The sequence below is a fragment of the Elgaria multicarinata genome, chromosome 18 (genome assembly GCF_023053635.1).
Source record: "Elgaria multicarinata webbii isolate HBS135686 ecotype San Diego chromosome 18, rElgMul1.1.pri, whole genome shotgun sequence".
Classification (NCBI taxonomy): Eukaryota; Metazoa; Chordata; class Lepidosauria; order Squamata; family Anguidae; genus Elgaria; species Elgaria multicarinata.
Genome location: NC_086188.1, coordinates 20,961,000 through 20,972,928, shown reverse-complemented (window position 1 = coordinate 20,972,928; position 11,929 = coordinate 20,961,000). Strand labels below are relative to the sequence as shown.

At 50.6% G+C, this 11,929-nt stretch overlaps 1 protein-coding gene across 1 annotated transcript; it reads right to left on the bottom strand.

Annotated features, from left to right (window-relative positions):
• Window positions 1-1,068: 1,068 nt before the first annotated feature.
• LOC134410625 (selenoprotein M-like) lies at window positions 1,069-3,264 on the bottom strand (the record flags this gene model as incomplete). Its single annotated transcript, XM_063143993.1, has 2 exons — window positions 1,069-1,717; window positions 3,193-3,264. Coding segments are annotated over 2 exons (270 nt in total), but the record flags the coding sequence as incomplete, so codon positions are not given.
• Between the last annotated feature and the right edge of the window lie 8,665 nt (window positions 3,265-11,929).

Below are 11,929 nucleotides of genomic sequence, written 5' to 3'. Positions count from 1 at the left end.
GTTAGAAGTCACGACAGGGTACATGTTGGACTAACGCCAATTAGGGCTTTGTAGATGGTAACCAGCACCTGGAATTATACCTGGAAGAGAACGGGATAGTGCCATCCCCCCTCCCCCTAGATGTGTTGAACTGCAAGCCCCATCATTCCCAGCCAATAGAAGCATTGGCCATGCTGGTGGGGAAAGATGGGCATTGCAGCATCCCAACACACCTGGAGGGCACCAGGTTGGGGAAGGCTGCTCTACAGCAAGGCCCAACAACTCACGATCTTAAGCACCCGAACTGTAGAAAGGTAACAGCAGACAATGGATAAAGGCAATTTTATTGTTTAATGCACAGTTGATGAGGATTTGGGGACCTGAACATGTTTCCCAGCATGCCGTGCTCCCCAAGCCTGATGGGACGTTACCTATCCACCCTCGGCACCGAGAGCTTTCAGCAGAGGGCTTCATCCTGTCCCATGCAGGCGGGGTGCTGCTGCAGGGAAAATACGACGGCTTGTTCTGGGCACAGGGCATGAGCGGCGGCTGGAGAAAGCCAGAGTGCTAGCCGGGAGGCCTCTGCTAATGAGCGGTGAGCTACTGAAGCTCAGTAAACCGGCCGGCCGGCCAGCCACAGAGTAATCTCTGGACAGAAGTGGGGCTGGGACATGGCTTTGCCCCACAAGAAGTGCTTACCATGAGCCAGAACTCAGGTGCAGCTTCTTCCAGACTTTTTGTTATGCCTATTCCCTCGAAAACCCGCCTTGTGTTGGGGCTGCGTGGAGTCCGCTTAAAAAAGAAGTAAAATCCAGCTCCTGGAACGGTAAAAATTGGATTCTGGAATCTGTATAAATAATGCCAATGTACCTGATTTCTCTGATTTTGCCTATCTTACTGGTTCTGTTATCTTGCATAACCTTTTTCTGGTGGTAGTTTGGGGGCTGAAGAGCTAAAGTGTTCCACGTGAACCACTGCAAACCTCCTGGCCTCTGGAGACTTCTAGCATGCATCGTCTGGGTGCTTTGAACTATGCCTGTTCGTCAGTGAGGGACAGAAAACCATTTTTTTTTTTAAAAAAGGAGGCAGGTTCTGTAGATCCTGCCATGCGCGCGTTCATCTGTCCACACTCAGCACCAAGAGCTTTCAGACCTGCTGCGGCATTTGCAGGGCTGTGTGTTTGCTCCTGGAGAGCAGAGTAGCCGAAGAATGTGGCAGAGACTAAAGAATCCACCGCTTTTGTTTTTAAAGCAAGTTTCTGTCCCTCATTGTTGTGAAGAGATACTTGGAAGCAGCTGGATCAGGATGGACAATTCCAGATGTTTTTGGCCTAGAACTTCCATGATCCCTCATCCTTGGTTATACTTTCCAGGGCTGATGGGAGTTGTAGGCCAAAACATCTGGAGGCCCACAAGGTGCCCACCCCTGATGGAGAGGATGCCTTGCTGGAAGTCTTAAGAGGCTGCAAGTTCCGAACGCCAGCAGTCTCTCACGCCTTGCCGACACACACAACCCCTGCAGTTTTCAAAGGCACCCAGATTTACAGTTCGCTGCCCTTCGCCCCTTTCCTCTCTGCCGCCTGTTCTCTCTGGGATTCTTCTGAGGCAGGCAGAGGCTTCGCGGGGGCAAGCTGGAACTCTTCCGGAACAGGTGAGTCGCGCGTCTCCTTCCGGTAGAACCCCAACTCTTTCACCAGCCGGTTGATCTCTTCCCGGGACATTTCAGCCAATGGAATTCTCTGCAAAATAAATGCAGGCGCCGGGGCTCACCACGGATCCTTGGCACGTGGCTACAAACTGCGGCAAGCCGGCCTGGCCTGGCCTCAGGGCATGCTAGGTGCTGCGCAGCCAGCTCTGCCTGAGACCCGAGCAAGGCTGAAATTTTGGAGGTGGACTCCAGAAGAAAAGCCCCTTTTTTCTTCTTAGAAGAAAAAAATCATGTAGAATTCTCCCCCTTTGGCCTAATTTATACGGCAACTTTTAGGGTTTAATCCTACGCATGTTTAGACAGGCAAGAGTCCCACCTTTGGATATCTTCCGCATCTTGGATAGCTCATTTAGAGTTCTGAAGGGTTCTGAACGAAACCCGAAGTGGATTCGCAGCCCCACTGACATCGGAGCCACCAGCCTCCACTGGAATTCATTCTAATGTAGGTAAAACATCACTGGCTGCACACAAGAGGAAGGCTTGGGGGAACCTCAATCTTTGCAATCGGACAAAAAAAGGTAAGGAGAAAACCTCCAAGGGGGCAGCCATCCCCCGCCCCACCGGCCACAAATATCCCACTGCGTAGTCCGCATGCCCAGTGGCCACAGCACGGTGAAAGGGGAAGTGAGACAAAGCATTTCTTCACAAGGCTTTCATTGCATGTTCATGATTCGTCACTCATGGAAGTTTGCCGGTCCTTTACACGACATCATCAACTTCCAAAGTATGACCTGCACTTTCTGACTTTCTCCTGCTTTCAAAAGATCAGCATTAACCGATAAGGGACGTTAATCCAATATATGGGCAGTGTGTAATAACGGTGTTGTGCTATAATCACAGCACCATCTAGTGACTGTAAAATGAAACCTATGGAACTGAATTGAGAAAGGAAGTCATACTCAATTCAAAGCACATGTCTGCCCAAATAATTGAGCCGATTGTAATCCTGCAAAGAACCTGGAAGCAGAAAGCCACGGTAAGGAGGCAGGATTTCAGCGTCATGTCATGTACTCCAAAGAAAAGAAGGGTAAGAAATAGAACAGAACATCTTGAAGGCTCTCCCATACTAGAGGCATTCAAGAGGCAGCAGGGATGCTTTAGGGTGGATTCCTGCACTGAGCAGGGGTTGGACGCGATGGCCTTAGGCCCCTTCCAACTCTACTATTCTATGATTCTATGAAGGGGAGTGCAACATTTTGTGCCAGGTCCCACTTGTTTGCTTAACGCCATTCACACAGTTTCTACTGGCAGTTTCTAATGGTGTCAAGCTTTGCGTGGCATGGCCGTAAAATGGGTTACAGTGGATGCACGCAGTGGAGGCTGGTGGCTCCGATGTCAGTGGGGCAGTGAATCCGCTCTGGGTTTCAGTCAGAACTCTAAGAAGCTATCCTTCGCCAACTTTAGAGTACTGCCTGATTTGGATTGAAACCCAAGTGGATTCACTGCCCCACTGACATCGGAGTCACCAGCCTCCACTGCCTGCAAGAGTTCAGCATTCTGTCTTACCTGCAACTCTTCATACTTAAAGTTGAGCAGCACCAGTTCGGGATCCGCTCCAGCCAGGTGTTTCAGGACAAGGTTGTGGCTGGAAGAGATCGTTAAGGAACCTGACAGGCTGGAGTTATGGGAGGGGTGGCAACAGCGCTGCCGTTTTCTTCTTCTTCTTCCTATGCCAGCCGGGAAGTTGAACAAATCAGTACTTCGGCCTCAGGCAGACTTCTCCAATCCCAATGCCCACCCAATGTGTTGGACTACAACTCCTATTATCCCCAGCCAGCACAGCCAATTGGGGATGGTAGGAGTTGTAGTCCAACACAACAGGAGCACCGCCAGGTTGGGGGAGGTTGGCTCAAAGGTACTGCAGGATCTGTCGGCTTTAGGTTCCTAGGGCAGAGACGGAGAATTGCAGGATGTTCCTTTTAAAAGGCTGTTTTGCATTTTGGACCACCATGCTGGAGTCAATACACGCCCCCCCCCATTCCCACCCCTCTGCCCCTGTTGTTAGCACGGAGTCACGGCTGCCCCAGACAGCCCCATGCCAACAACTGGTGCAGAGCTAGAAAGTATTTATGGAATAAAAGTCCTAGGTCTTTTATAAAAGTCCTAGGTCAGCTTCCTTTTGTATCACGGACTGTTTTCTCACGGCACAAGGCAGGAGACGCCACCCTTCCTTCGCATCTAAACAGGGCCCTGCTGGATCAGGCCGAGGGTCCACCCCGTTTCCCATAGAGGCCGGCTAGAGGCCGCCCTGTCCTGCTTGGGGACTCTTCAGGGGCAAGAACCCGACTCCCAGGGCCGTCCCCCAATAACCGTCTATTTGGAAACATACGTCTTCTGAGCCTCGTAAACCATGATCCAAGTTAAAACAATATATAATTTAAAAGCAGCGTCAATGAAGGTGCTCCTTACCTTCTAGCCTTCAAAAGACCATTGGCTCCTAGGGGGAAAAGCAGAGAAAAGGGGGCATTAGTGGCAGAGCACTGGAATTTCTCTGTGCCCCACCGTCCCACCTCCCTCAAGGAGGGGTGCAGCCCTGCCTGTGAAGGGCGGAGGGCTGAGAGAGGCCAAACCTTTACTTACCGGGACGATGGGGGCAGCAAAGGCAGGGAGAGGAAAGGAGGGGGCTGGACTCGTGTCCATCGGTTCCTAGGATGACAAGGAGAGAAATGTACAGTTAATGACAGGGACCCAGACGATCCCTGTACCCCCCACAGCCCCACATGGCCTACGGAGCTCCAGCCCTGCCTGTCGAGGCAGAGCTGAGCCAGGTTGAATTCTTCCTTACCTGAGGGGGGGAAGACGAAAGGACAAAGGTGGCGGGTCGGATTAGGGAAGGTCGGAGGGAGGGCGCAGGGGAGGTATCCATGGGGACCTAGGACGAAAAAGAAAAATGCAGTTAATAGGAGGGCAGCAGGTGACCTCTGCAGCCCTCAATCCCGCACCCCTTAAGGCCCTGCCTGTCCAGGAAGAGCGGAGGCAGGGTCAACAGTTCCTTACCTGAGGGGGGGAAGACCAGGGAGGGAAGAAGGTGGCAGGTAGGATGAGGGAAGGACGGAGGGAGGGTGGGGGAGTCGTATCCATTGGCTCCTAGGACGAGAAAGAGAAAGGTGTGACATTAATTGGAGGGCCCCAGCCGTCCCCTGCACCCCACCCTCCCGCCTGCCTTAGGGAGGGGGGCAGACTTTGGCCTGGAGGGCCTCAGCAAGGGGCACTCTTAGCAAGGGGGCGTCCTCCCCCCTGGCCCTGTCCTCCTCCTGTTCCCCTCAGCCCTCCAAACCCAGGGACCACCCCTCCAGTCCCTGATCTCCCCCCTCTCCTCGCTCTGGCCTCCTCCCTCCACCCTCACTGGGCATGGGCCCCTCCTTACCGGCCATGCTTGTTTCCTCCACGCCATCCTTGTTTGCTATGAACGTGGAGATTCCGCGCCAGGCCAACGGTCTCCTGCAGCGTCTTTTGGAACTCTCCGTCATCATGGAAGCTAGAAGGCGGCCATTGTGACAGTGCCATGGGCCAGGCCCAACTGAGCTGGCGAACTGGGACCTCGAAGCCAGCACCTGTGAACTGGCCTTCAGGACTCGAGCAGGGAGGGTCTCCTGGGATAGGGAGGAGAGTCTCCGGGTTTGAAAGAGGTGGATGAATCCACCGGATTTCACATTGGAAAAGGAGCTGAGACGTAGGAGAATTTGGTGGAAGTTTGCAAATCACTCGAAAATGCCCTGTTCCAGCCCCTGAAGCCAAGCATGAAGGGGAGCACGTGTTCTCCGAAAATGCCAGCAAAGTCCCGAACTTGTGTTTGGGAAACGTGCACTTGAAGAAAGGCACTCTGTTTTTAATGCCCTCTCTTGAAGACTCCCATTTTCATGTTATATACAATGAAGGAAAAATGCACCCTTTTGAGAAATGCACCCAGAAATGCACTTTCCCCATTTGAAGAAACCCAGAGAAAGAAAAGGCCCAAGTCAGAAGAGGGGCACGCGGAACCCAGCTCTGAAGTGACGTCTGGAGAATGTCGGTGACTCCCAAGATCTCTGGTGCTCCATCCCTAAAAGGCCGCGGTGATTCATCCCGACACGTTGTGGCGACAACTCGGAGTTCTCGTCCGTTGTGGACCTGGAGGGCTGGGCAGGCTGTACGTTGCATGGTTTCAGCATCTGGCTCTTTTCAGAGTTTAATCAGGTGTTTGTGAATCAAGAAATTCACAGAACAAACAGGTGTATGCACATTTACTCTGCATGATTTAAAATGCTGCAGAGTCTAAGGCCATAGCTAGACCTAAGGTTTATCCCTGGATTGTCCTGGGGTCAAACCTGTTCACCAAGGTGACACACAGGAGATCCAGTGCTCAGGCAGGGGCGAACCCTGGATGATCCCAGGATAAACCTTAGGTCTAGCTGTGGCCTATGTCTCCTTGGGGCAGAAGTTCACGGAGAATGCTCTTTGCACCTGGAGGCCAGAGCACACCTGTGCCTGCAGCCCCAGCACAGCTTGAATCTTTTCCTTGCAAAGGGGGAACCTGTGGAATTGCTGTGGGGCAGGCTGTGCTGGGACAGGGCTGGGAAACAGAGCAAGAGAATTCCCTTGGAGCAGTGGAGGTGAAGATGGTCAGAGGGAGGGAGGGATTTGTGTGCCCCCAATTCCTTCTCTTCCGAGAGCATCCTTGGGGCTCAGATCTGCTCGGAGCAAGTCATCCGGTGCCTGGAAGAACGTGCCCCCATTTCTAGGCAGGTGTGTTTAGCGGTTTTATTCCTTTCTCAAAGGCAGGCAGTCTGCACATGCACATTCACCCACTGAATTCCTCCAGGTTGGGGCTGACAAGGTGTGATGGCATGGGATGCTGCGACCTTGATGAAGCTAAGCGGGTCTAGGCCTGGTCAGTTTCTGGAAGGGTGACTGCCAGGGAACCCCATGTACATTGATTCCTGCATTGAGCAGGGGGTTGGACTCGATGGCCTTGTAGGGCCCTTCCAACTCTATGATTCTATGTCCTCCGCAAGAGATCCTGGGTGGGCAAATCTCCTGGGCCGTTCTCCCAATCTGGGTGACCTTGCCCTTTTCTAACATCGTAAGAAGAGCCCTGTTGAATCAGACCAAGGGTCCATCTAGTCCAGCACTCCCTTCACACCTTGGCAAACCAGCCACCGGCCAAGGATGAACAAGCAGGACAGGGTGCAACAGCACCCTCCCAGGAACTGGTGTATACTGGCTTCCTGCCTCGGATATTGGAGGTGGCACATTGCTGTCAGGACTAGCAGCCATGGATAGCCTTCCCCTCCAGCAATTGACCCCCCCAAAAAAAACCCTTTAATGCCATCCAAGCTGGTAGCCATCCCTATTTCTTGTGGTAGTGAGTTCCAGAGTTTAACTATGCACTGTTCTTTTTCTGAATTTATTCCTGCAGATCTCGAACCCCTGGTGGCGGATGGCTTGAGGGTCCCTCTCAGGGTGGAAGTGAGATTATGGTGGTGGACAAAGGAGCTCTGGCTCTCATGTGCTTTTGCTGTTCCTTCCGCAAGGAAGCATCCGTGCGCACTGGGCATGGGAGACGGACAGGCACAGCCCCGCCAGCGGGAACCCAGCCGGCCCAAGCGCCAGTACAATCAGGCCTCTGGATCCCGAGCATCGTAGGTCCATCAGGTGCTGCCACAGAAGGGCTAGTGGTCGCGCTGGGAAGTAGTTAGGGTGACACTATGGAAAGGAGGACCGGGCTCCTGTATCTTTAACAGTTGTATTGAAAAGGGGATTTCAGCAGGTGTCCAGAATCAGCTGCATCTCTGTCCTATTCCAAGGCTTTGAAAGCTCAGCGTGAGTCAGTGCATTTCTCACTAAGGGCAGTTAGTGGCCCCACCCCCGCCATGCTCAGTGTATCCTTGGACACTTTAGAGAAGGCCGCGCGGGGGCACGGAGAGGAAGGAAGACGGGCTTCAGTGGGGTGTGTGAATGACCCTGGGCTAATCTCCCCCTGCAGCCCTCTCAGTACGGAAGAGGGATGCTCCTGAAGGTTCCCGCCTCCACGGCCGCCACTCACGGGGCACACGCCACTGTTGGTTACTGCAAGTACAGGAGCGTTGTTGCGTGAGCCCGTGTGCGACATTAGGCCACCCCCACATGTGTAGGGGTAGGAGTGGGCGGGGCTAGGCAGGTGACGTTTAGATGTGCTCTCCTCAGCATTGCGCACTGCCGCGTCACAGCTGGCTACGGGGCAAATGCGTATGTTTTTAATGACTCAGGAGCCATGCGCACGAGCGCAGACACGCAGCAACACATGGGCGCCTCTACCTCTGCTGTGTTTCTGGGAAGGAACATGCGCTCCAGCGCAGAGCTATGCTTGTATTCAAAAAACAAGAAGAAAGACACTCGGTGGTGAAACACACCGATCCCCATCCCAAATATGTCGTGGAAATAGGGGAAGGGACACAACAAAAGCCATCAGGGATGTTCCGGTGTTTCATAGAATCATAGAACAGCAGAGTTGGAAGGGGCCTTCAAGGCCATGGAATCCAACCCCCTGCGCAGTGCAGGAATCCTCCTTGAAGCATCCCTGACAAGCTGCCTCTTGAAGGGCCTCCAGTGTGGGAGAGCCCACGACCTCCTGAGGTCATTGGTTGCATTGCTGGTCGGGCTTCGCTTTCCTGTTTTTGACACCCTTTGCTTCTTTCCGAGGCGCGTCTGCAGGGAGTGCGCGGTGTCCTGTTTTTCTTCCTTGTTCCCTTGATTTTCAGCCGGAGCAAATTCCCCTGTGCTCCCCTCAGAAATGGCACGGCATCCCCTTGATGTCAGGAGAGTCCTGAAGGTTTATAGAGGCAGAGCCACACCTCTTTGTCAGACAAATGCCCTGTTGGGGGTCATTCCGTCCTGCGGCTTTGAGACAGAAGGTTTCCAATGCCGCTCGGAGGAGACGGCTAAAGGCTTGTCTTTGCCTAGTCTACGCCTGCCTTGAGTGCTCTTAAGCCACCAATGTCTTTGCCCATCCCACAAGAGCAGCCAATGACCTCAGCAGCTTTCCCCCCTTGATCTTCCGCTGCCTGAGATTCGTAGCGCAGCTCCCTGTTCAAACCGTAGCACCGGAGCTGGGCAGACGGGGGCAGAGTTGGCAGGGGGGCTGTGATTTGGAGGGGGGCTACTCCGAGTCCCCCTGGGCAAAGTGGCTTGATTTTTCTGTTGCCGATGATGAATTTGCCCAAAGAAAAGCACGTAAAGCATTTCTGAGTGTGAAGAAGTCGTGGCTTATATACCTCTTGCATAAAAGCGCTTCCGTTAGCTTTTTCATAAATCATTCGAGGTCATACGTGTTTAGAACTGATAAAAAAAGGACTTCATGAGCAGTTTGACATGGGGCCTACATTTCCCGTCTGTCCCGGGCCTACGGCCAGCTTTGCCCAGCCCGGAGTAGCACCTTTGCTAAACATTGCGAGCTCGGCTTCTGTGCCTCTGCGGTGGCGGCCTGCGGATGGCATGTCTTCCCAGCCATGAAGCAGCTACTACTCTTTTGGATCCTGCCCTAAAGGGTCAAGCTTTGGGATGTCCAACCTGATGTACTGTTTTCCCGCACAAGAGAAAAGACTGTTGGTCACTTACCAAAAAGGGATATCTTTGAGTATGCGAAACAGTACATCAGGGCCACACCCTAACCTCAGATTTAATATTTCCACTTCTTTCTCCATTAGTCCAACTTCACCTGATGCACCGTATCCAGTTCTGGGCATTATAATTTAAGAAGGATGTGTTAGCAGAAGTCTCTCCATTTTTAACAGGAAACTGTAAAGTAGCCATCATATTGCAGGCAAAATGTCAGAATGTCATGTATGCGAAAATATCTCCTTGTGTGCATCCTTGCATCTGTCTTATCTAATATAAACAAGAGCTCCGGCTCCAGTCCTCCTGTGTCAAAGTTAACTTTTTGTAACTTACTGTAAGGCCAAAGGTATTGTTTATAGAACAGAGAGAATTGTTTAGCATAATTAGCTATGCCCCAGTGTTATGTTCTGATTGGTTTATGCTGCTACTGGGCCGTGCCCCTTGCAGGCTTCAAATGCTGTGCTGAATTCCCAATGTCTTTGTCTGATTGCTCCCTTTGAAGAGACCAGACCTTGATTACTAATCAATAAAGCGCTTTCGAACCCTCTGTCGCTGGAATGGTGGAGTCTTGCTTAGGGGCTGTTTGGATTTCGTCCCTGGGTGAAAGAACCTTGATCTAACAAATGGCGCCTGACTCGGATGTAACCCAGAGTCGGATCTGTGCCTGCCAGTGGAACGAAGGCCTAGATTGAGGGAGCGATCGCCAAGAGATTTCTCTTGCCTCTAGTAGGTTGAATCGTGCACTGTGCAGACATGGAGACCGAATTGACGGGACCATTCGAGTCAAGGTTACAAAACCGACTCCACCCCGACAGATGGAAGGGAACAGGCAACAACAAATTGCAATCAGACGTGATAAGAAAGGGCGAAGACGGGAGATGGCTATTTGGTGAGTAAAAAGCCCCCCCATGGACCCCAAGTGACAGGGAAATGAGGGAGTGGGTGATAACTCTGTAGACCTCAGAAATGGGAAGCTTATAATCTGTATTGGAAAAGAGTCCCCAAGCCCATTGGTTGTTGTCTTTGGGAAAGCTTTCATTGAAACTGAAATTGAAATTGAAACGGTGTATGAATGAGTTTAAAAAAATGTTTTGTGAACGTGTTTTTATGTTAGATTGCCCCCTTGTGGATCTTTTGATCCAAAGTTAATTTCAGCTGTGTCATCAGAATCAATTTGCAAACATAGAAATGTAGTTAAGAAATGTACCTCTCAAAGGATCCTTGAGTGTTGGAATGTGAATTACAGAAAAGTTAATGTTTGTGTTAAAAGTAGAAGAAAAAGAATTGTCAGTTTGTGTTTCCACCCGGCCCAAGTGAAAGAAATTTGAAGCTTTTGTTTCCCTCCTACGGATCCCCTTTTGCAGAAGTTTGCTTCTTCTTCTGTGCTTAGCAGCTAGAGATAAGCAGAAAGAATGTTTTGTTTTCAGTGAAAGTAGTACTTTGTGTATTTTGTCTTTCATAAACCTCAGAAATGTAGAAAATGTAGAACCCCACTTTCACAGAAGAAATGTCTTCCATAGCTTTGAAGATTCACTGCCTGAGTTAAAACTCAAGTCCTTGTAAGCACAAATAGTGCAGACGTTTTGTCAACCGTTTTGCCAAGAGGAGAGAAAGATCAGAGGAAAATGTATAAAGTGGAGAGGAAAAAAGAGAGAGAGAGAGAGAGAGAGAGAAAGATGTGCTAATGTAGAACGAAAATGAGACTGAGAAAGTTGGTTTGAAAGACTTTTAGAAATGTTGTTTTGAAAAAGATGTGGTAAAGTGTAAAGTATTTGAAGAGAAGAGGTGAAACAGGAAAGTGTTTGAAGGTTAGTGTACGTGGCATGGTTTTTGACCAGAAGGAAAAAGGGGGGTGAAGCCCTGCCTTGAAAAAGTTAGTGAATGGACAATCTTGCGCCCTCTGCTGACGAAAATTGGAAATCCTGAATTGCTGTATTTTTGTGTGTGTTTTGAATATTATGTTCTGAAAATTGCCCAGTGGCTCTTTTGGGCAAGGATATTCTTATTGCAGGCCCAAATTTCCTTTGGCCTAATAGAACATTTGAAATGCTTTGAGCCCTGAGCCTGAGCACTAAATGCAACTACAACAGAAGCCTAAAAGTACCCCTGTGTCCCTGCGTCAGTATCCTTTGAAATTAGAAGCCAGAAGAAGAATACAGCTATTTATTGCTTTTTAAAAATGGACTTGTGAAATAATTCAAGCAATTAAAAACTCCAGCTTGCATTACTGTTTGCACAACCAGCCTCAGGTGTGCTGTGCCAAAAAGTGGCACAGACCAGTGGAGTACAGTGGAAGAAGCTGACACCTGAACCCCATCTGCCAGTCCAGATATGAGATCAACCTCCTCATGGACCCAAGGCTCGCCTTATTGAAACCTGCCACGTTGATACCTGAACTACAAAGAAAAGAAGACGTTCCAGAGCATGAATGCCTTGAAGTCTTGCAATTTGGCACCAAACCTCGCCCAGACCTATATGATGACCTCGAGTTGTTTACTGATGGATCCAGCTACAATTGTACAACAAGCAGCTGAACTCGTAGTATGCACAGAAGCCCTGATGCTTGTTTCAGGCAAAAGACTATATTTACTGATTCAAAATATCACATGGACAGATTTGGAAAGAAAGAAGATTTGTGACTGCCAGTGACCCATGGAGATCTGTTAGA